General features: G+C 50.1%; 8 protein-coding genes across 8 annotated transcripts; 3 read left to right on the forward strand and 5 right to left on the reverse strand.

The window, feature by feature from the left end:
• Positions 1–1,042: 1,042 nt before the first annotated feature.
• On the forward strand, positions 1,043–2,431 carry C8Q69DRAFT_446512 (hypothetical protein; the record flags this gene model as incomplete). Its single annotated transcript, XM_028629136.1, has 1 exon — positions 1,043–2,431. One exon carries the CDS (start codon positions 1,043–1,045, stop codon positions 2,429–2,431), a length of 1,389 nt encoding a protein of 462 aa, XP_028483382.1.
• A 578-nt stretch (positions 2,432–3,009) lies between these two features.
• On the reverse strand, positions 3,010–7,689 carry C8Q69DRAFT_435717 (putative VPS9 domain protein). The gene is made up of 3 exons (XM_028628553.1): positions 7,297–7,689; positions 6,979–7,228; positions 3,010–6,926 (listed from the first exon to the last, which is right to left on the reverse strand). Exons 1-3 carry the CDS (start codon positions 7,372–7,374, stop codon positions 3,358–3,360), a joined length of 3,897 nt encoding a protein of 1,298 aa, XP_028483383.1. The 5' UTR covers positions 7,375–7,689; the 3' UTR covers positions 3,010–3,357.
• Positions 7,690–7,829: 140 nt separating this feature from the next.
• Positions 7,830–9,191, reverse strand: C8Q69DRAFT_474695 (hypothetical protein). The gene has a single exon (XM_028631142.1). It carries the CDS (start codon positions 8,880–8,882, stop codon positions 8,166–8,168), a length of 717 nt encoding a protein of 238 aa, XP_028483384.1. The 5' UTR covers positions 8,883–9,191; the 3' UTR covers positions 7,830–8,165.
• Positions 9,192–9,873: 682 nt separating this feature from the next.
• On the forward strand, positions 9,874–11,519 carry C8Q69DRAFT_405866 (TIM23 translocase complex subunit Tim44; the record flags this gene model as incomplete). The annotated part of the gene is made up of 2 exons (XM_028628094.1): positions 9,874–10,781; positions 10,844–11,519. 2 exons carry the CDS (start codon positions 9,874–9,876, stop codon positions 11,517–11,519), a joined length of 1,584 nt encoding a protein of 527 aa, XP_028483385.1.
• Positions 11,520–12,786: 1,267 nt separating this feature from the next.
• On the reverse strand, positions 12,787–14,005 carry C8Q69DRAFT_508966 (putative Hsc70 cochaperone; the record flags this gene model as incomplete). The annotated part of the gene is made up of 3 exons (XM_028633036.1): positions 12,787–12,835; positions 12,893–13,902; positions 13,985–14,005. 3 exons carry the CDS (start codon positions 14,003–14,005, stop codon positions 12,787–12,789), a joined length of 1,080 nt encoding a protein of 359 aa, XP_028483386.1.
• Positions 14,006–14,130: 125 nt separating this feature from the next.
• C8Q69DRAFT_333897 (DUF1339 domain protein) lies at positions 14,131–18,146 on the forward strand. Its single transcript, XM_028627508.1, has 5 exons — positions 14,131–14,640; positions 14,688–16,082; positions 16,138–16,405; positions 16,457–16,932; positions 16,997–18,146. The coding sequence occupies exons 1-5, from the start codon at positions 14,377–14,379 to the stop codon at positions 17,834–17,836; spliced, it is 3,243 nt and encodes a 1,080-aa protein (XP_028483387.1). The 5' UTR covers positions 14,131–14,376; the 3' UTR covers positions 17,837–18,146.
• A 388-nt stretch (positions 18,147–18,534) lies between these two features.
• Positions 18,535–19,132, reverse strand: C8Q69DRAFT_405704 (putative PUA RNA binding domain protein; the record flags this gene model as incomplete). Its single annotated transcript, XM_028628084.1, has 2 exons — positions 18,535–18,925; positions 19,008–19,132. Coding segments are annotated over 2 exons (516 nt in total), but the record flags the coding sequence as incomplete, so codon positions are not given.
• Positions 19,133–19,834: 702 nt separating this feature from the next.
• Positions 19,835–21,522, reverse strand: C8Q69DRAFT_487801 (GTP-binding family protein; the record flags this gene model as incomplete). Its single annotated transcript, XM_028632013.1, has 4 exons — positions 19,835–20,004; positions 20,063–20,444; positions 20,676–21,233; positions 21,448–21,522. The coding sequence occupies 4 exons, from the start codon at positions 21,520–21,522 to the stop codon at positions 19,835–19,837; spliced, it is 1,185 nt and encodes a 394-aa protein (XP_028483389.1).
• Positions 21,523–22,214: the final 692 nt, after the last annotated feature.

Here is a 22,214-nt window from a genome sequence, read left to right on the forward strand (position 1 = left end):
AAATTGCATCTCATCCATCGGTCCCTGTGCCGCAAGCTAAGATATTTCTGATCTATTGTTAGGACTCACAGCCTTTCGCTATGTCGCGCCAGCGGAAAGGTCGCCTATCCGCAAGACGCCAACGCAACCACAGCCACATTGCTCCGAGCGATGGCTTGAAGGTTACCGCGTTCATTATCTAGCAGGGGACTTGTGAGGACATCGTATTGATGAATAAATCCGTTAAGCAGCAATCAAAACCTGGTATCGTTCCTCAAGGTACCCGGAGAGGTAGTATTAGCAAAACACTGAGGATGTTGGAGCCTTGTTCATGATACTAATCCTATAAGCAGTTCAGTGGTTCGATCCTTTGGCATTATGGAGGGAAATTCAGAGCGCATACTGTCGTTTCTTGAGTCGTTGGTGGATGCTTTGGCCCCCAATATTCCTCCGACGGCTGTGAGGTAGCTTCCAAGTCCTAACGGGGATATCGACCGTTCTGCCCATGAGTCCTGGCAGAGCCTCCTCCATCGCAGATTTGTGGAGGTCGCGAATGCATATTCTTGATCCCTGGTTCCAACGTCGCTTGGTACTTCATCAGTTATTGGCTTGAGGCTGCTTGCGGGCTGCACACCTGGGTCCTTAGCAGGAAAGCAGACTATGTTATCATGGATTTCCAAAAGAGGCTGTGCCTTTTCATACTAACCTATGGGTGCTTACTTATAGATTTTGATCCTGTAACATAAATGGCCCCCTCTGATGTCGGATGTTCTTTCTATGTGGTGACGCGCTGTTGTTCTACTTCACTTATATGGCGGGAAGCTGCGGTGCAGGCCGGCTTTGCTGCAGATCTACTTGGGACTTCTGATCACCGTTTACACATATCGTCGCCGCAGCGATATCACCGTGATTGTTCAGCGTTGCCTAGATGTGTTCTCGGCGGGTCACACGTTGCACGCTTTTTGGTTTATTTTTTCAAATTGCTCCTGATATCAAATCCTTTCTTCAACCCGCATCTCCATGTGTCCCAGCTTCATCACCATCCCGCACCTACTGCTGCATGATGAAAGCCCTCTACCTCTTTGCCCTTTTATGGGCCATCTCTGCTTGGGCTATACCACTGCTGTCTACTTCGGCGGAACTGGCTTATCCTACTCTCACGCATGTGCTTGTTGTCAACCTTTGCTGGCGCGTGCATGAAGGGACTGAAGCTGAACACGCAGTCTGTCATTACCTTGGTCCTCAGCCTCTTGGTACAGGCGATGATGAGTGCTCTGCAATGATTGAAAAGGGAAAGGATCTCTGGAGGACTGGGAAGATCGGCGCTTCCAAGGAGTACCAGAACTCATCTAAACATCCTGCGCATGCCAAAGTGGTCTACAGACGCTCTGATGACCACTTAGAAAGCGATGCCGAGGAAAATAGTGAAGGCAACGGACACGATGGCTATCAGACAGAAGCTGCTAAGACGACCGCAAAAGCTAGTCAGCCAACTGAGACGACGTCCGAAGAGAATCATACGAGTACAAAGGGCGAATCTACAGCGACAGTGGCATCCTTGGTGTCTTCTCATGAGACGACACAATCTTCGACCGAGAATATGTCTAAAACAGAGGCATCTAAAACTTCTGACACAAAGACAATCTCTACGACTGAAAGTCGCACTTCGGTGGTCACCAGCACATCTAAAGCATTTGCTACTACCTCGCATCCATCAAGAGCCCGCACTACCATTGCTCAGGCTCAACAGACGAGCTATCGGAAGTTCGATATGGCCAGTTACCATCGGAGTTCCATTGCTGCCGGTGTGATCTTCGGCTTTCTCGCCTCCCTAGCAGTTGTATGTGTCTTTGTGATGTATGTCAGGAAGTGGATCAGGGCCTGGAAGCGTCGACAGCAGGGCCGGTTGGGTGATTCTGTTCTCCCTCTGGTTGAAGATGGTAGGACCTCCAGATCCGGTACGGCGCAGGGCTATCCCTCACGAATGCGAGATCACCAGTCTCCGATGTGGGCTCCCATTCAACCTTCAGAGTCTTCTGTTACCGTCGCCGTTGGACAGCAACATTCGACCCATGAAATGACTCCCATCTCGACGAATAGCGGAAGCAACACTCCTGTTGGTAGAACACCCACCGACTCTCAGGGGTCTTCTTCCAACAGCACAGACTCACAAATCCGAGTCGTTACCGGGCTCATCCCTTCAGTTATCGTGGTCCCTCCCACGCCTAGTCCGGTTCTCGAGATGCCAAGTAACAATACTCCCCTCCCGTCTGCTGAAATGGGCTCCGGTGACAATCGTGACCGCACCCCAATGACTCCTCGACACCAGAGCCGCCACTCGGAACCGACCCTTCGCACTCACGATGGTTCGACTCATCCGTCATGGCTCCCCTTTATTCCGAGGTGGTCAGCCTCTCCGATTATCAATGTCTCTGATCACATGGGACATTAGATTCACTGGCACAGCGCTGTGTTCGCGCCTGAGATTATCTCTCGGCCCTAGGCACGTGTTCATACGGAATCCAAAAGGATCCTATCTTCGCGCCATACTTTCCTCAAATTTCTGCTATGTCGTTCTCGTCATCATTTGTGTCAGTTGTAATACCCCCTACTGTTTGGTTGGAGTAATGGTTTTCTTCCTTGGCGCCCGGCGAAAGGCTACGGTCTGCTCCTTTTGAAATTTGTAACTACAAAAAAAAAAGTCGATACGTTTCCTGGCTAGCAGAATAAAGAAAATTCAGCGAATAAATAGTGGATCTTCCTTGACTGTAGACAAGTAGGGTACGATACTGGTGGCCTCCTTAATGGTATTATATATACTACCCCGTTATCAGCATATGTATCTAGTGCATGTGATGCACCCCTCGAATATATCAATGAATCTGTAGAATCCTAAATGGATGGGAGCATAGTCTGAACAGAACCACCTAGTTGATTTGCTAGATTGCTTGAATATAATTCTAAGGGACGGGGATCTCAACCCATATTTATCTGTTATAGCATACAAAGGATCTAGATCCTAGTTCTATCCTATAATTACAATATCAAAGAATGCCATGTCAGCAATAAGAGTTGCGGTCTGTTGTTTATTCTACGTACCGTTGAAGAGGGCTTATTGCGTCTGTAAGGGCCAATCAAGGCTTCAGAGTAGATAGACAGATATTCATTACCATTGAATGAGAAAGTATCAGAAGAAACACAATGAAGAAGTGAAATAGGGGGTTGTTTGATTTGATTTAATTTGATATGACATGAGAGAGATGACGTGAGACGTAAAACATACAATTGTGTAACGTGGGGGGAAATCTTTATCGTGAATCGCCATAAAGGAACAGATGAAATAATCCAGGTCTCATGATCAAAAGTCGTATCTAGATTCTATGATGAGTTCATTTCCTTCACACTTCGGAGACAACGTTCTAATCGTTTCCCACGCTCCTTTTCCCTCACTAAAGTTGACCTGACGAAAGAGCGGATAGCTTCCCTTCCAACTTTCTCCCGCCAGGTTGTCCATCCGGCCAGTTCGCCGACTACCACATCCTTATTCCATGTAATCTCTCGTGAAAGCCGTGCGGTCTGCGCTTCAGAATCCCGGATCTTCTGCTCCAGGTCACGGACTGATTTCTGCCTCGATTCTTCAAGCCCAGGAAGGTTGATGTTGAATTTCCGGGGAAGAGAGGACGAGACCAGTGAGGAACGTGATCGCGCAAGGCTGCGGTTGGTGGATGCCAGCTCGGAAATCAGCGATAGAGGACGAGACAAGGAAGCTAGAATGGCAGATGTGGTACTATGTGTCGAGGTGATGGCAGTGAGGTACTGAATAAGAGGTGATGAATCCGAAGAGGAGGTGGAGACATAACTCGCATATCGGGAAAACGCCTCGATGTGAGAGCTTGGAAGAGCATTCGTGGGTTCCCCGAGAGTCGACAATGCAGTAGATAATAGCATGGCAGCATCTGCGAAATCTGATACTGCATGTTGCAAAGCATGGCCACGTCGAATCAAGCTCCGCGTGTTAGCATGAACGGCACGGACCATATCCTGAGCATGAGAGACGAATTGTTCCGTATCCCTGATCCCTTCAACCGTGACAGGAGCATAGTCTTCCTGTATAGATTCGGAAAGAACTGCAGCTTTGCGGCGGGACCTGTCCGCCATCATTTCAGGCTGCATTTCAGGCACAAGGAAAAATTCCCAAAGCATTTCATGCGTAGCAAATGTAGGATGCGCGAGCAGGATCTTCAAAAATCTATCAAGCTTTTCCTGCATGTCATGGAGCACGGCTCTAGAGGGTTTGGAATGGATCTGAAAGGGGGTGCGAAAGTCGTTGATTTTAGGTATGTAGGAGGCCGGGTGCTCAACAGAGAGCCACTTGGCCAAATTCTCAAAGTCAGCCAAAGTTCGCCGACAGGTAGTGACCGTGTAAGTCGTCGAGCCTGGACGAGATAGTTCATCGGGAGTATCTGATGGCGGAGTTGGCGCACCGGATTTGAGTATGAAGCGAACCGTGGCATCCTCAACAAAGAATGAACGAACAACTGTCGTGATGCGCCCGGAGGGGTCCGAGGGAGACGATGGAGGATTAGAGAAAAGGATAAGGTCGTCAATCCTATTTCGCACTTCATCATCCTTTGCAAGCTCAACTGCGGTCAAACCACGTGCCTCCTTGATAGAGACATCGACTCTCGAATCAGAGAAGAACGTCCTAACAAGATCGATACGCCCATATTTGCTGGCCATCATTAGAGGCGTGAACTTCTTGTCATTCGTAGCATTCGGATCTGAGTCACATTCGTGCAGGATTCGTAGTGTGATTTCGGGATCACTGACGATATGTAACAGGGTGTTGCCCTTTGCATCGACGTGTTCATCCAACCGAAGAGGTCTTCCACCCCCCTGAGCTTCCCGAACGGTCGTCAGAGCTTCGTTCACCATGCTTTTATAGTCAGGGTGGTCGTATGATCTGCAGAGCGCAAATAGCGGCGTCTGTCCATGTTTATCCTGTTGACGCCATGGGAGAAGTCGCCCGAGCCTGGACATCAGACTTGGCGCACTGAAGAGATAGTGAGCAACCGTCCGCCCACGGATATCAGATTTAGATAGATAGGAAACCACCGTGTCCTCATTTGAATTTCGGAAGAGGAGGTCAAGAATGATATCAACAAGTTCGGTATGACCTAATTGGACAGCAGCACTCAACAGTGTCGTACCATCACTATTAGTGTCCTCGAGAACATACTCCAGTGGATAGTACTCTTCGAGACTCAGAAGGTATCTCAAAGCCTCGGGCTGGCGCGACTCTACTGCCATCATGAGAACAGAATCGCCAGATGGATCCTGCGTTTTCGTGAGAGTCTCAATGGAGCTATCTCCTTCAATACAGCTCATTGTCGACCCGATGGTCGTACGCGAGACGTGTGATATCACGGATGACCCAGACAGACTGTGGACGTCCATTGACACCTTTTTGACAGGGCGTGGTCGTTCTTTCGGCACCGTATCCGACCATGTTTGGAAAGGGAATACGTGAGCCAAAGAAGGTCTGTCTTCCGCCTCTTCGACATCCGTCACGCTATTGCCTACGTCAGATGATACACCAAACCCGGAGAGTCGCGATGATAGCCCGTCAACATCGTCCTTATCTTCATCGGTTAGGAACATCACTGATTTCCCTTCTGGCTCATTTGGCGCATCATCTATCGAGTCATGGTCACCGTCCGGTTCCAGTATCGCCTTCATCTCTGAGATCTTCCCCGTCTTCGTAGCATTCCAAAGACGCTTATTCCGCGAACTGGCCCGCCTAAGACCCCCAGAGTCCGTGACCAGATAAGTCAAAACAGCCTCAAGAGTACTCAGAGCATAGCCCATCTCCCCGCTTTCAACATCGTCGATATAGATAAAATGCTGCATATACAGTAGCCTGGCTTGTAAATGACGTATTTGAGCTCTGATGACAACGATGAGCAGCATTGACACCAAAAGATCTGCATTAACGGTCACTGGTGCCTGCTTTTCAGATGTCGACGAGTTCTCTGCGTCGTAGCTCTCGGGGACACTTATAACTTTGATAGTGGCGAGAAGCACTTCAAGCATATCTTGCGGACACTTGGCTTCCGTCATTTTTCGAAACTCTTCCACGCCTCTACCAAGTCTGCGGATCAGTTCCTGCTTTCGTTCTCGACCTCCTTCGATGGAGATCCCAACCTGAGAGACATCAATGTTCTCGATCTGTCGTATCCGTACATCGAGCTCTGTGTCTTCCGGCTGCCGGAAACTGCATAGTCGAGGGAAGAGTAGTGACTCGTGAACTTGTTCTGCGACGTAGCGTTCAATAAGTCGTTCGACAAGTGGGCCCGTCAGATCCGTTGTGGCACCGAGTAATGAAAGCTGCTGCTTATCCACCAAGCGAAAGAGATCTATTGCAGCAGTGACAGCTGTCTCCAAGCTGCGCCTCATGAGGTCTTCATCATCTTCGAAGTATTCTTCTGAATTGAATGGGAGACGCCCCCGATCCGGGGATGGGACACGAAGGGAAGGGCCTTCATTATCACGTCTTTTGCTTTCCCCATTCGATAATGGGGACGGTGACGGAGAGGGGGGAGGCGGCAACGGTTTTCCAAGCTCCTTTCCGAATTCGCGAAACAGTCTCTCCAAGCCAGGTTGCATCTGTCTCGCTATCATGGGAAAGTTCGCTAATAGTTCACCAAAGGTCTTTATTTCTTTCTTCGGGAGCGTAGCTATATTTGTGACGCTGCCTTGATTTTGAGAGTTGCTCCCATTTCTCTTTGGGATCTTTCCAGGCGGGGCTGCCGCGATGATCTTGCCAGGTTCGAAAGATCCGACGAGCGGCCGGGAAATATAGTATATGAGCCATGGCTGGGATTCATTGCTGGGAGTATAGTACAGGACATCCGTCAGAAGTTGAGCCTGTCCCAAGGTTTTGAAACCTAAAGCCCGTGTCAGCGCATGTAAGACAGGGTATTGCTACTCCAACCTCACCTTTGTTGCTGTAAACGGAGTTTTCCTTGATAATGACTGTGCGTCCATTAACCGTAGTTACCTGCTTTGCCTTCCCCCGACTATCCCGCACGTTGGGGCCATCTTTCCCATTGGAAGAGCCGGTGGGAACCGGGATTCGAAGTACATGACTCCCTAAGAACTCCTCCGACGTGACAAGGTCGGAATATAAGTTATTCGTTTCTCGATCGCGCGATCCGATCAGAGACTCCGTCGTAGGGACCAGTAAGACCTATTCGCAAAGTGATGTGAGCACTAAGTCGTGAGTTGAAAGAGACCGGGATTGCTCTTCGCACGTACGTGATTCTGGGTCGGTATACACTGCCCCGGCACAGTGCTTCGGAAGAAGGCACGCAGGAATGGGTTTAGTGGGTGCATCCAAACGACGTTGGACGGCCCGGAGAAGAAATTCCAGCGCTCATCAATCCGTTTATAGCCAGCGTCGAGTGTTGTCTCCGCTGTTCAAGATGTCGCAAATTTAGAGGAGCGCATTCGCCCTTGGCAGGTAACGGCTGATATTGGTTGGAGCGGTTCAGGCGGCAACGAAACCACGGGATTATTCGAGGGGCAAAAGAGACAGAGTGTCTCAAGACATGAAATGTCAGCTAGTATATCTGTAATATCGCACGGCCGCGATGATGGACGATCGTAAGGTGAAAGGCGCGACTTGAAGCACATCGACCTGGACCTTTCGATGGCAACTCCAGAGCTCCCCGGAGCCGCTAGTCCGCTTTGGGACGGGGGATTCTTGTCTGATGTCGACGATGATGAAGACCTATTGCTATAGCCCACGAAGAGTGCTACAGGAGTTGATTCAAATAAAATATTACATTCTTCAGCATTTGGATCTAGTAAAAATGAAATGGGGATTTTGTAGTTGGGATAGAGCTGGCATTCCACCGTCCGCAAGCCGGTCTTTTATACTACATGCATACTGTACAGATCAAGAAAAGAAAAGGAACATGCTAAATCAAATCCCGTTCTCTCGCGGTTCCCTGCCCAGAGAGGCGGACAATTACTCCAGAAGAACGTTGCACATAACTCCACCGTTTTCTTCCGTGTTGGTAAGGCATCTATAACCCGCATGACAAAGTGATGATAGAACCGAGTCGCCCACCGCCATCGATATGGCTCGTCTTGTCCATGACGACAATGAATAGACATCTAGATTAACCCAGTCTGCGAACTTTCCTGCTCCTGGTACCACCAAACTTGATTCTGGTGGAATCCGTAACGCGGCTAACCAAGCCTCGAATGTATCTGCCCTCATTACCGAGCAGGACCTTGGTAAAGGCTTCACGTCCAGGGCCGAACCCACGATAGACGAGTTCTAGGCGCTTGATGTCGAGAAGCAGACCTCGCTCCTGGATTTGTCCGAAGACGTGTGATGCCAGCTGGTATGCCGGGTCGTAACCCGATCGACCGGCTTTGCGGAACCCGAGGTTACCGCAACCAAGCGACAGCAGCGGGTTTCCATTCGGTCTCGTGAGAGTCAGAATCGTGTTGTGCTTGTGGGCGTAGATATGGAGGTGGTGCGGCGGAGCTCTGTCGGCATAAGGATGCTTGATCATCTCTGCCTCCAAACTCTCTGCCATGCGGAAGTAATCACGGCTCACGGGCTGACTCGTGCCGCTCTTCTCTCCTTGCATCAATTGTGTAATCTTCGACAGTGGCGAGTTGGCTTCCGACGGCTGACTGTTTCCGGTATCTAGAATCTGCTTCTCCAACGCCTGTCCCTTGTCTCTCGATGTTGTGTTAGGCTGAGCATTGATATGTCGCGAGGAGGAAAATGGACGCAGTAGCTGCGAAGGTGTCAGGCGGATCTGACATCTCTGGCAGACTGAAGGCAGCGCTGCCGACAGCCTGTTCATGATTTGGAAGTTCATCGTGAAAGATGTCGGACGTATCGAATGTCCGAAAGGCGACGGAGGTCAACAAGATATCTGAGATGGATGGCAAAAGAAGGATATGTAGTCCACAGGCTCGCGGCCTTGCCTGACAAAGAAAGGATTTGAACCTAGAATGTGTGAGGCTTGACAGTAAAGCACATTCGGGGCTGATTGTAGCAACACTCGCTCTGGACTTGTAGAAATCGCGCCTAAAGTTTTTGGGTCTTGGCGTCGGTGTGAATGCCTGAGGCACTATATCTAACATCACCACAGGATTCTCCCATCCAGATCGTGAACACAAGAAGAGGAAGACTGATTGAATCGTACATTATCCTGTGTCAGTCTAATCTATATGGTCGATACTATCTGGGCCAATGCTATTGATAGGTTCCTCACGTGTTCTAAGGCACAATATTAGACACCACACACCCGAAGAGATCGCCTTGCTCAAAACTAAGATGAATTATGTATTTTGAATTTCTTGTAAACCTCTGTATACACTGCTAGGGATGCCTTTTTATGACATAATTGAAGGCATAAGTCGTTTTCGTCTGAGGTTGGTCGTCTATATATTTATCGAAAGACCTCTAGGAAGTAATAAGTACTACATGAGCTTCAATGATAGTTCTAAGCCAGCGTGACAGGAAAATATTCCACCAGATCCGAAGTGAAGATCGAACTAGATGCGAAAATGACTCGATCACCGTGTTCAGCTTCAGCAGAGCTATTAGGATATATCATATTAGGATACATAGTACTCGGTAGACTCGTAAAGAAAGGATTACCGGTTTGGGGTCTTGGCGCGCTTGCGATCTCGCAGTTGAACATTTTCTCTTCCGCCATCAAAAGCTGCTTTCCGGCCGACAGCAATACAGCACGCGCCCAGACTTGCTATTTCCTTGTCAACCTCCAGTGGGCTGGGCTATCTCTTTCATCTTCTTTTAATAGTCCTTTTTTCCTTTTTTTTTTCTATTCCCATCCGCAGAGCATGATATCCGCAACCAAGGCCGGTCCCTCTGCGGCAGCGAGGACCGCTCTCATGCGAAACCAGCTCCTTTCGCCCAGAAGTGCAAATGGCGGCGCTATTGCATACCGGGGCCTGTTGACCAAGGCTCAACTATACTCTACAGCCGCTCCTCGGCTCTTTGCTGATTCCCGACAAAAGAGTGCCAGCTCTGCCACCTTCCTCCAACCTCCCGCCTCTCAGCTAACGTCGTTATGGGCTACTCTGCCTGCAAGACGCCCATTCCACGCAGCTGCAACTCGCTGGGAGCAGAAGAAAGAAGCGGAATCGGGATCGCAAAGTAAGGAGAGCAAGGAAGGCAAGGAGGGCAAGTCTGAGGACGGCAAGTCTGAGGACAGCAAGCAGGACGAAGCTCCGCCTCCTCCGCCTCACGGAGACAAGACGCCGTGGCAAGTATTCACGGATACTCTGCGTTCTGAATTCAAGAAGTCCAAGGAATGGAACGAGTCTACCAAGGCTCTGGCCTCTTCTGCTCATCAGTTTACTGAGAGCGAGTCGGTTAAGAGGGCTCGTGCAGCTTATGAGGCAGCATCCGGAGCCGCTACCTCCAAGACAGCTTCCGCATTGAAGACCACCGGAAAGGCTCTGGGACAAGGTGCCGCGTGGACTTGGGATACCACTCTCGTCAAGGGAATCCGGAAGGGAGTCGCTGTTACCGGAAAGGGACTTGACAAGGCCACGCGGCCTGTGAGAGAAACAAAGGCTTACAAGACGGCTGTCGGTGGAGTGAAAGAAGCCATCGACGACGGTAGCAGTTCTCGCTATGGTGGATGGATTGAGAAGGAGGAGCGCCGCAGACAAAGACAGCTCCGCGAAGAGGCAGAGGCCAAGTCGGGACGCCGGAAAGTCGAAAAGATGGAGGAAGATCCAAAGTAAGATAAGCCCCTCGTCCCTAAGGTCCATCGATTCTTATGTTGCTGACACGTTTCTCAAGCGCTGGTACGAGTCTCACGGTTCACAAAGATGCCGCCTGGAAGGAGTCATGGCGGCAGTTCCGGGACACTAGCCCTGTGATGCAGAGGCTTTTCTCCTTGAAGGAGACCTACAACGAATCTGAGAATCCCTTGATCAGCACGGCTCGCAGCATCTCCGACCGTGTCACCGGATTCTTTGCAGAGAACGAGACAGCTCGCGTGATCAAGAAGTTCCGTGAAATGGACCCCAGTTTCCAACTCGAGCCTTTCCTGAGGGACCTGCGAGAGTACATCCTTCCGGAGGTCCTGGATGCTTATGTCAAGGGAGACGTCGAGACACTCAAACTCTGGCTCTCTGATGCCCAGTTTCACGTTTATGCTGCTTTGGCTCAGCAGTATACCACTGCAGGTCTCAAGTCCGATGGTCGTATCCTCGATATCCGAAACGTCGACGTCACTCACGCCCGTATGTTGGAGCCTGGTGATATCCCCGTTTTCGTCGTCACATGCCGTTCTCAAGAAGTCCATGTTTACCGCAACGCCAAAACCAACGAGCTTGCTGCTGGCATGGAGGACAAGGTGCAACTTGTTACCTATGCCATCGGTATGACGAGGATACCTGAAGATGTGAACAACCCAGAGACGAGAGGATGGAGATTGATCGAGCTGCAGAAGGCTGGAAGAGACTACATCTAAGCGTACGCAGCTCGTCTCATCTCCGAACTCGCACAACATTCTAAACGACATTGCATAGAGCTTTTCATCTCAGCGATTCTAGGCTTCTGGCGTCGTTTGTTTCGTGATTGTTTTATCTACGACTGTACAATATCCGGTGTCCATATTCTAGACCTACGGGAGGGAAAACAGGGCAAATATCCTTCATATCTGTTATAGTTTACCGACATTTTCCTCACTGGCTAATCGGATTCTACTCTTCTCATAATCATGTATCTTTAACGCCCAACCTTACCTCGTTCAATGGCGAAGAGAAAGGACCGGATGATCTGTCGAGACTCGTGGAGGTACGGTGCACAGCATGCCAGCAGAGCTCTAACATGACCTCTCTTTCTGGGCGTATCGTGGCGTATTTGGATGTTATATTTTCTCCTGCCTCAGAGCACATGATCACCAACTCTCCTCTCCCCCTCCCCGTCCCGAATATCTCGGGACGTTTCTTAATCTTTGTTATCTAGTGCGTTCTTACCACCCTTGTCGTCTCTGGAAGCTGTGTTGGATTGCCATCGATGCTCATCATGTATCAATGAAAACAAAATGCAAAGAAACATTACAATGCAATACGTACTCTACGTTAGACATAGTATTGGAGGAATGTGGGAACGTATGCTCGTACATCCTGATAATTCGGTTTTTATAACTGTTAAGATCCAAGACCACGGAAGCAAGGAGATTGGAATAGCATTAGACACGGGGATAAGAGCGTAATTGCTTGAAGAGTTAGAGGGTATCGAAATCTATCGATTATTTATGCCCACGGACTTCATCTGAATTAATTGCTGCCCGCCACTATTCCTGAGCATTTCCTACTTCCGGTGTCTCTGCTTGTGATTCTATATTGGTGGAAGTGAGTGGCTTCATGTTGTTTGTTCTGTATCCTTTATATAGGGTAGTAGCCTCCACTAAAGCCGTTGAGCGCTGATAATATCCAAGTCAGGCTGCATGCAGTGTTGGCTTCATTGAAACTACGCCATAGTTGGATCAGCGGCAGTTATGGGCAGATAACTGAAGAGACAGATAGATTTGATCGTTACTATATCTTTGCTTTTAATATCATTTTGTTTTTGCGACACTGCCAGACATCCTGAACTGGGATGACATCCGGATCGTAAGGCGTCTAGAAGTTGATGATATATTATAAACATCCGAAGGAAAGAGAACAAGAAAATGTCGTGAGGTCTTCCAAGCAAAAGCCGACCACTGCCAACCCTTAAAATATGCGATTATATTATTGGCCCTGGCCTCCGCGTCCCTGGCCTCCCATCAAGTTTCGGGCCCTGTGTTGGTGCTGTTAGTTGACAAATCTGTATTCGTTAGGACAAGTAGAAGCTTACATCTCTGCAATACTAGGATCGTTCATCAAGCCTGACATATCGGGCATGCCACCACCACCGCCGCGGCCGCCAAAGCTTTCTGCCATCTGCCTCAAGCGGGGGTTGCTCATGAGGTTGTTTAGCATGTCGGGGTTGCTCATAAGGTTCTGGGCCATGCTGGCGAACATGGGGTTGTTCATGATTGAGCTCAGGTCGGGCATGCCACCACCAGCACCACCTCCGCCGCCAAGCATGCTGGCGAGAGAAGAGAGATCTGGCATACCGCCAGCTCCTCGAGAGGCTCCAGGGGCGTTATCAACAGCGTCCGCTGGAGGCTCGTTGCTAGCCCTGCCCATCTCCGCGATCCTCTTCCTGGACGTCTCCAGACCCCTCTTCATAGCCTCACTGCCACCATTTCCTTCAGCCTCGATTCCCTTCTCGTAAGCCTCAGCAGCCCCCTTGGCGTCGCCCAGGTCATATCGAGCGAGACCAAGTCGGCTCCAGGCCTTGGAGTACTTGGGGTCCACAGCGACGGCAAGCTCCGCATCCTCGACAGCCTTTGCATGTTGTCCGGAAGCAGAGTAGGCAGCTGCTCGGTTAGACAGATAGATCGGGTTTGCAGGAGCAATTTCCAAGGCCTTCGTGTAGAAGTCGATAGCGACGCTGTATTCCTTGCGGGCCATAGCGGCGTTACCTTCGGACTTCAGCTTATCGGATTCCGGAGTGGGAGCGCCAGCCTTTGGCTTCGACTCTTCACCTGCCTTTGGAGCCTCAGTTGCAGTAGCGGAGGCAGCAGGAGTCTTTCCCTTCAGCTTCTCGTAGACACTGTAGATGCTGGCGAGAGATTGGCCGCCAAGGGCGTCCTTCACGGCAGCCTCGTCATTGGGGTCAACCTTGAAGGTGTCCGCGATACAGGACTGCGCAATTTCAATAGACTCAGCGTCATCAGCAGTCAGAGTGCCATCTTTCAGACTCGCGCCGAGGAAGTCGATAATGGCAAGCGCCAGGCGCTTCTTGGATTCTGTCGGGGCCTAAACAAAGAAACACTATCAGCGCTGACCAGCGTCTGCGGGGTGAAGCCGAAGGTGGAGTCTTGATTTTTTGACGATTGACTGAACCAGACTTTTGAGGCATCTTACCATGGCGACCCTTGGATTTCTCGTGGCTTCACTCGCGACTGTATATGCTGGAGAGGGAAGAAAAGCTCGTTGGGGGGGATTGGAATTAATAAATATTATTGCTCCCAAAGTGACAAAGTCCCAAAGCCGTCTAGACGCTTCGACATGACCGTATCAACACGTGACAGCTGCCCCCTGCGCGGCAATTGCTGAGCTTGCAACGACTCTTGCTTCTGCTTCCGGCTTTTCGATACCAGTTGGGTATGGCGGGCAGTATCTTGATCTCTGCTGTCCTGTACCTGGCAGAATAAGGGTCTCGTCGTACGAAGATGACCCGATGTGAGCGTCGTTGCCAGCTCCTTGTGACTAACTCAGCTGTGTTGAGCCATGTACTGGCCCAATGGAGTACCCCGGGTCTATGCGGTCAATGGCCCCGGGATTGTGCCCAGTCCATCCGGCGAGGACGAAGAGCTTCGGGGCGATAATGCGCAAGAGAATGCAGATTTGATAGCCCAGCATGAGAGGAGACGACCGTCCAAGATCAATGCTTCCGCGTGGGCAGACGAACCGATCGGTGGTCTCTGCGTCTCGCGGAGTGGCCATCTGTTCGCGACAATGACTGAGACGTCCATTGCAGTTTGGCAGACGAGAGTAGGTCATCTCCCATTAGGTGGTTTCCAGTATTGACTCATTGTCAGCCGACAGCTGTTGTTGCTGCCGTTGCACGCTCCCCGCTGTCCCTGAAGACATACGGTCCGAACGTGGCGCTTATGCTCCATCCAGACTCGACAATCCTGGTCGTTCAGACATTGCTCGGGTATCTCCTGACATACACAATTGCTTCAGACCCCAATACGGAGGTCTATCAGCAGCACTTCAATCACTCCACTCAACCTCGGCGACAGCAGCTGCCCCGTCACTTTGGGCGCGAAGACGCCAACGGCATCTGCGATGTTAGTATCCGTTTTAGAATGGCTATAAAGGTTGACGCCGGTATCTCGAAAGCGTTGGCTCTTGACAAGGAATTAGTTGTTGCTACTGTTAAACCGGCCGCCATTCAATGCATCCGCTGGACTCCTGATAGGAGTGGGACTCAGACGACATCAGAGGTGCTGAGCCGTATATTGAAAGTTCCAAAGTCGACTACAATTATGGAGATGATCTATGATCGGGCTATGAGTCTTCTGCTGTGGGTTACGAGCGACGGGCAGGCTTATGCGGTGCAACGAGTTACGGAGAGCTCGCAGGACCCAGAAGAACCAAAGAAGATGTTCAGAGGCCATTGCTTTCACAATCCGGAAACGGAGGATCAGAGGGCGGTCAAGGTTGCAGTAAATGCGCGGTTTTCTCTACTCGCCGTGAGCTGTGCCAATGGTGAGATCTTGGTGTATACAGCCAAGGATTACCTAGGAAATGTTCCTCTTTCCTTCAAACTCCAACTGCCTGCTTCGCCTTCTACGACGGGAGAACTAATGTTCTTGAGCTACTCGCCTGACGGATATTCCCTTTTCGCTGGGTACGAGCACGGATGGACAAGCTGGAGTGTTTTCGGCAAACCTGGTGGCAATAGCTTTTCAATAGATCGGTCTCTGGCGGCCGCAAACACCGAAGACTGGCTAACTGGGGTCTCTATGGGTTGCTGGATTGGTGGAGGCTCTGATCTGATTCTTTCGCGGCGGAATGATCGTCGCATCTGGGTCCTTGAAACAGCACGCAGTGCTTTGTCGGGCTGCTTTTCATCTGCTAATCTTGCCAGGGCTCTCCTGCAGACTGGATCAGAGGTCATTCTCTACCGTGGACATGACTTGCCCGATTTGATGACTATATCTGGCAAGGACTCGTTATGGCATCATGCACAGTATCCGCCGGGATATCTACATTCACAGTGGCCGATACGGTCCTCTGTTGTCTCCCAGGATGGAAGATACATAGCTATCGCAGGCAGACGCGGATTAGCACATTATAGTGTCAGCAGTGGACGCTGGAAGACTTTTGATGATCCGAAGCAGGAGAACGCTTTTTCTGTACGAGGCGGGATGTGCTGGTACGGACATATTTTGATCGCCGCTGTCGACAATGAGGGTTCATATGAAGTATGCCAGTCTTGCCCAACTTTTTGCAGAGTGTCCATGAAACTGACTTCTATAGCTGCGCTTGTACTCACGAGAGCGAACGCTGAATAATAACTCGATCCTTCACATTGAATACCTTCCTTCCCCTGCGGTCTTCGTTGGGCCGTCTGGCGAGGATTCACTTCTTGTTTACACTTACGACAATATCTTGTATCACTATGTCATTAGCTCTATGCAAGGGAGGGTTACGCTCGTTCCTGTGGGTCAGATCGCTTTCAACGGTATCGTGCGAGCACCTACTAGAGTCCGATCGATCAGCTGGGTTCTGCCAGAGGATCAACTGCGTGAGTGAAATTGCCTTCTAATAGTAGCATGACTGGACTGACAACGTGAAGGGAATGGCGACCCGTCTCAGGATGTCAAGGTGGCATCAGTTCTACTGTTGGTAGACGGGAATCTAGTTTTGCTGCAGCCCTCAGTATCTGACACTGGTGAATTGAAATACGAAATGCGCATTATAGCCCAGGATGTGGAATACTATATCCTGATGCGTGACCAGTTGTCCTTCAATTTCGCCCCGCCATCAGATGAATCTCTTCCACCTAGCCCGTCGGTTGGGGTAGCATTGGGCGGGTACCACGGCAATCAATCGTTAAGAGATTCGCTGTGGATGTTCTGTGGAAAGGATCTCCTCGCATGGGGTGACGTGCAAGATGTTCTTCGGGGAGGAGATATACCGAAGCCTCTCCCTGTTCCGGTTGACTTCTATCCGCTTTCGGTCCTTCTTAACAAAGGCATCGTTCTTGGTGTTGAGCCAGAACTGATCCAAAGACGCGATGTGACATTTACGATGCTCAAGTTCGCCATTCGGGTATGTTGGTTCATTATTCGCCTTGTCCCGAAGTTGTTCGCTGACAGATGTAAACCCACACCAGACACATCTATTTCTCCCATACTTTTTGCAGCAGTATCTGGCCAGTGGTGATATGCCTTCGGCACTCTCACTTTCCTACCATTTCAATCATCTCTCCTATTTCCCTCACGCCCTTGAAGTCCTTCTCCATCATGTCTTGGACGAGGATGTGGACAAGCAGAGCGGAGATGCGGCTTTGTCCGACAAATCTCAGCCACTTCTACCTATGGTCATTGGTTTCCTGCAGGCCTCGTTACCAGCGAGGGTCTATCTTGATATTATTGTCCAGTGCACGCGAAAGACGGAACTGCGATCGTGGCGCACCTTATTCGCCCATCTTCCGCCTCCCAGAGATCTCTTTGAGCAGGCGCTGAGACTGAACTCCTTGAAGACGGCAGTTGGATATCTTTTGGTTCTTCAGGCGTTCGAGGACGAAGAAGAGGGAAGCGATGGTCGAATCGAAGACTATGTTGTCCGCCTGCTCAGCTTAGCTTCTGCAAAGGGCATATGGGATCTCTGTGCAGAACTGGCTAGATTCCTGATTGCTCTGGATGCATCCGGAGACATGCTACGGCGCGCGATTGCCCGCGTGGGCTTTAAAAACGGCGATACGAATGGCTTGGGAAACAGCCCGAAGGGGCTAGGTCTTTCTCTGGGAATCCCACTGTCGGCCACATCGTCGGTGTCCACGGCATCGCTATCCCCAAGCGCGGCATACGACCGGCGAAGGAGAGGAAGCGACGCTACTAGTGCTGGCACCATGGCCACACCTTCGCGGGGAAGAAGTGACGAAGATCTGCGAAGCCAGGGAAGCAGTGCAGTTGATGACCTAATTTCAGGTAGCTTCTCGCCTGGCACTTGATTCGCATGTTCAGCTGCAGACTGGCAGAAACAAAGGTCCCACAAGGGATAGTTTACTTGGGATTTTGATGTTTCACTTCCTTTTGTCACTGACCCCAAATATATAGATATGTTCGTGGCCTGTATAGGAGGCGTTCCTGACGATGTTGAGAGTCACTGTTAGATAATTCAGTCTGGTAACTAAAGCAAGTTGGCGTTTTTGTATTTTCATTTTGGTCTGGCATATTTCTCTCTCTCTCTCTCTCTAAATATTAACAGATGCAAAGAACTGCGCTCATGAATTCATCACGTTTCTGAGTAGATATCGTCCTGTCTTCCAAATACGCAGGACAAGTTTCTAGGCTCCCATTGCTGGGATATCTCCTGACATGGTCCCACAATCTCATCGGACCATGGCTAGTTGGACTGGATCACTTCTGTCTCCTGGTGAGTAGAATCGTTTCCCCGTAGAACTCTTCCTCGAGGGGTAGATAATTTTCTGGTCGAGCGAAACCCCCATGAATCGATCACCAGCAGCCGAAAATCTCCCATCATTCCAAGTTCCTCTCTGAAAGAGAAGAAAAAAAAAAAAAGAAAAGAAGTAGGTCATTTCCAACAAAACCCACCCCAACGCCTCCACGATGCATCTCTTTTTTTTTCCCCCTTTTTCTTTCTCGAGCCACATTTACCAACTCCATCCCTTTCAAACCCGCATCCTCCTCACGACAAATGCATATTCCACAACCCATCACCCAAATAATGACCCTGCTCCATCGCAACCCCCTTCCCCTTCTCCTTCATCTCCTCCGTCCCCATCGTCAACGGACCCACAAGACAAATCTCCTCCTTCCCCTCCGCCTTCACAGCCACGACGTCCCCCTTTTGCAACGCGTGCTCTTTCTCAGGAAGACGTCCCCCCGCGGACGTTAGACCGGGCGCCATGAGCGCCGCGCCAGAGAGGACGAAGCGGATTGCGCCGCGGTCGATTTGGACCGTGGGGATGGTATCTGGGTATGCGTGGAGGAGACGGAGGTGGGGGATGGGAGGGTCGTCGAAACGTTGGAAGAAGAGAGGGGTGTTGTCGATTGCGTAGAGGGTTGCGCGATCGGGACTGGTTGGTGTTAGTTTGTTTTTGTTTCCAGTCTCCCAACATGTATATGTATATAAATCTTAGGAGGGAGGGGGAAACGCACAGCTTAATAGCATCCAACTGCGCCTTCTTGGGAATGACTTCATCGATATAAGGCTCGAAACCAGGATACGTCTCGAGGAACTTTTGGCGTAGACCGCGCTGAACGGATGATTTCACCTTGGATTTGGCGCCGGGGGATATACTTCATTAATCAAAAATTGATATTAGCCTTTTGTTCTTTTCTCTCTTCATCTTCGTACAACTGTGGTTTGTTCAGGGGGTATAGTATATGAAAAGTAGAAGGGTTAAAAGAAGGGAAATGAATCCCAATCCCAATTCTCATCGGGGAAGGAGTTGTAGATCGGAAGAGGGGTAAAATCAAGAAGAAAAAAGACAACAGCGCTTCGATGAACTGTGGGTTTTCTTGCGGATGGAACTCACTCTTTTTTGAACATTTTCGATATTCAATTTAATATGCAAACGACAAGAAGAATGGTAATGAGGGGGGTATCTTAATGGTAATGTTACTATCAGCAAGAGCTGCGGCGGCGGAGAACTGCCTGCCTTTGCCGGTCTTGCGCGTCTGGCATGACACGGCCAACGCGGGGAAAAGGGCTAGGGTTCTCACGTGGACTTGCAGAGAGCAAAACTGGGTAAGGTACAGTATGTACGAAATCTAGAAATAAAATAATATTCCGCTCCATGATGCTATTTCCAGTTTGGAATGGATAAAGAGACAGAGATTGAATAACGACTCCTGTGCTGATGTACTCTATAAGTTGTAATTTACAGGCTGTTATGGTCATATTGCTTCTTTTCCGATGACATTAGTTACGTCAATATTGATTTCTTCAGCCGAGCTGAGATGGTATCTGATGTGATGTCTATTTAACCCTTGGCAGCACCCGCCTTGATGAGCAGGATATCGCCATCCTCCACTACGTAGTCCTTGCCCTTGGTCATGACCTTACCAGCGGCCTTGACCGCGGCTTCGTCACCGTACTCCTTCAGAGTCTCAAAGTTGAAGACAATAGCCTGGATGAAAGTCTTCTCGAAATCTGCAGAACAGAGCATCAGTATCTACGATTAATCACAACTTATGATGGATGTGCTTACCAGTGTGGATAACACCAGCGGCCTGAGGAGCCTTGGTGCCCTTGCGGATAGTCCACTGTCGGACTTCGTCCGCACCGCAGGTGAAGAAGCTGCCCAGGTTCAGAACCTGGCGCATGGTCACAATGACCTTGGGCAGGGCCGATTTGGTGCCCAGCTTCTTGCACTCCTCCTCGGCCTCAGCATCGTTCTCAAAGCGGGTCAATCGCTCCTCGAAAGAGACGGACAGCGGAATGACTGGGTCACCGGCAGAGTGCTCCTTGATCCACTCCGCGACCTTGGGAAGATACTTGTTCTTCTGGCGGATGTAGTCCCTCTCGCTGAGGTTGACCAGGTAGACGACGGGCTTAGCCGTGAGGAGGAACAGAGGGTTGATCACCTCGACCTAATCGCGTCATGGTCAGCACATGCTGCGCGAAATGCAAATTGGCAACAAAATATAATGATCCATTTGTGCTTGCACATATCAGGTAGGGTTTCTTCTCAATGTGACCTCAACGTGAGATGAAACGAGGCCACTCGACGAGCTGGGTTATATTATCGAGCTAAAGCTCTTATTCATCATAATAAAGCGCAGCAAAAAAAATAGACCAAAAAAAAGGTATTAACCACATACCTCCTTGGGCGTCCAGTCACCCTTGCGGACATCCTTGCCGTCCTTGAGCCACTGGAGGACCTTAGCCACGGTGGCCTCCTCTTCCTTCAGCTTCTTCATTTCCAAACTCTGACCACCACGCTTCGTCTGCTTCTGCAGGGACTCGAGGGCCTTCTCGACGAACTCGATATCCTTGATGCGCAGCTCCTCGCTGATGATGGTCAGATCACGGATGGGATCGACGTCACCCTCGACGTGGATGATCTCTGCATCATCGAAACATCGCACCACCTGGAAGATGGCATCGACGGCACGGATGTGCGACAGGAAAGCGTTTCCCAGACCAGCACCGGTCGAAGCACCACGCGTCAGACCGGCGATATCGTAGACTGTCAGGTTGGCAGGCACCTGCGACTTGGGCTTATAGTGCTCGCACAGCCAGTCGAAGCGGGAATCAGGGACAATGACACGCGCTTCTTCTGGGTCGATGGTGGCATACGGGAAGTTAGCCGGGTTACCCAGCGAACACTTGGTGATCGCCTGGAAGAGCGTCGACTTGCCAACGTTGGCGAGACCGACCTGGAGTCGAGAACATTATTATTAGTTTCAGTGCTGCGCGACGAATTCACATTGTGGAAGTGTCGTGAAGGAAGAAAGAAAAGACAAGAAAAGATAAAGAAGAAAAAAAAAAAAAGAGAAGAAATTGTGTGTGCGTGGGAGCGGTGGGAATAAATAAGTAAAGGGGAGAGAGAGGCTAGAGAGAAAAAAATTTAGTTCGGCAAGTCTCACATACGATACCGCTCTTCAGGTTGTTCCCCGGACGACCGAGAAGCACCTTTTCTTCCTTCACGGCCTTCTTGGGACCCATCTTCTTTCCCTTTTTCTTACTGGAATAGGGACGGCGACAGATAAAAAGGTGGGAGGCTAAAGAGGTGGTGGAGGTGGAGGAGGAGGAGGAGAGGAAAGGCGGGAAGGCGGAGGGAGGGGTCGGCCGGGCACAATGCTTGAGATGGGATGCAAGAGCAGGACCAGCTGCAGACCGTGCCAACCGGAGGGGGAGAGAAAGGAAGAAGAGGGAAGACTGGAGGGAAGACGTGGTGAACCAGAGGAGGGGCAACCCGCAGAGACAGGCTGCACCAAAGCTAAGTAGAAGAGTGGCGGGGTAAAGAGTAAGGTGTGATGGGCAATAATTCGTTAAAGTTGCCTTGATTATTAGTTCTAGTTAGAGTCTGCAAGTGAGGGGAAATCAGAAGAAAAGGCGCGTTCTCTTTTGCTGGCAACGAAAAAGTTCCGTGGGAAGAAGATCGTTGGTTGGCGGTTGATAGGTAGTCATGTGATTCCAGTCTGCCCTAGGCATCTTTACTAGTTACTATCAGAGTAGAGGAGATAACTAGATCCTATGTTTGAAAAGACCATGATATGCATTTTGCAAGCACACTAGTTGCATGTTAATTTAAGCCACAAAGATGCTGGAAGACCTTCCTGTTCAATCTTGTTTCAAGATAGAAATATGCTGAGAGCCCCCCTCAATAGCGTATCGTAAAGAACAAATAGAAGAAT

Source organism: Paecilomyces variotii (genome assembly GCF_004022145.1).
Source record: "Paecilomyces variotii strain CBS 101075 chromosome Unknown C8Q69scaffold_9, whole genome shotgun sequence".
NCBI lineage: Eukaryota > Fungi > Ascomycota > Eurotiomycetes > Eurotiales > Thermoascaceae > Paecilomyces > Paecilomyces variotii.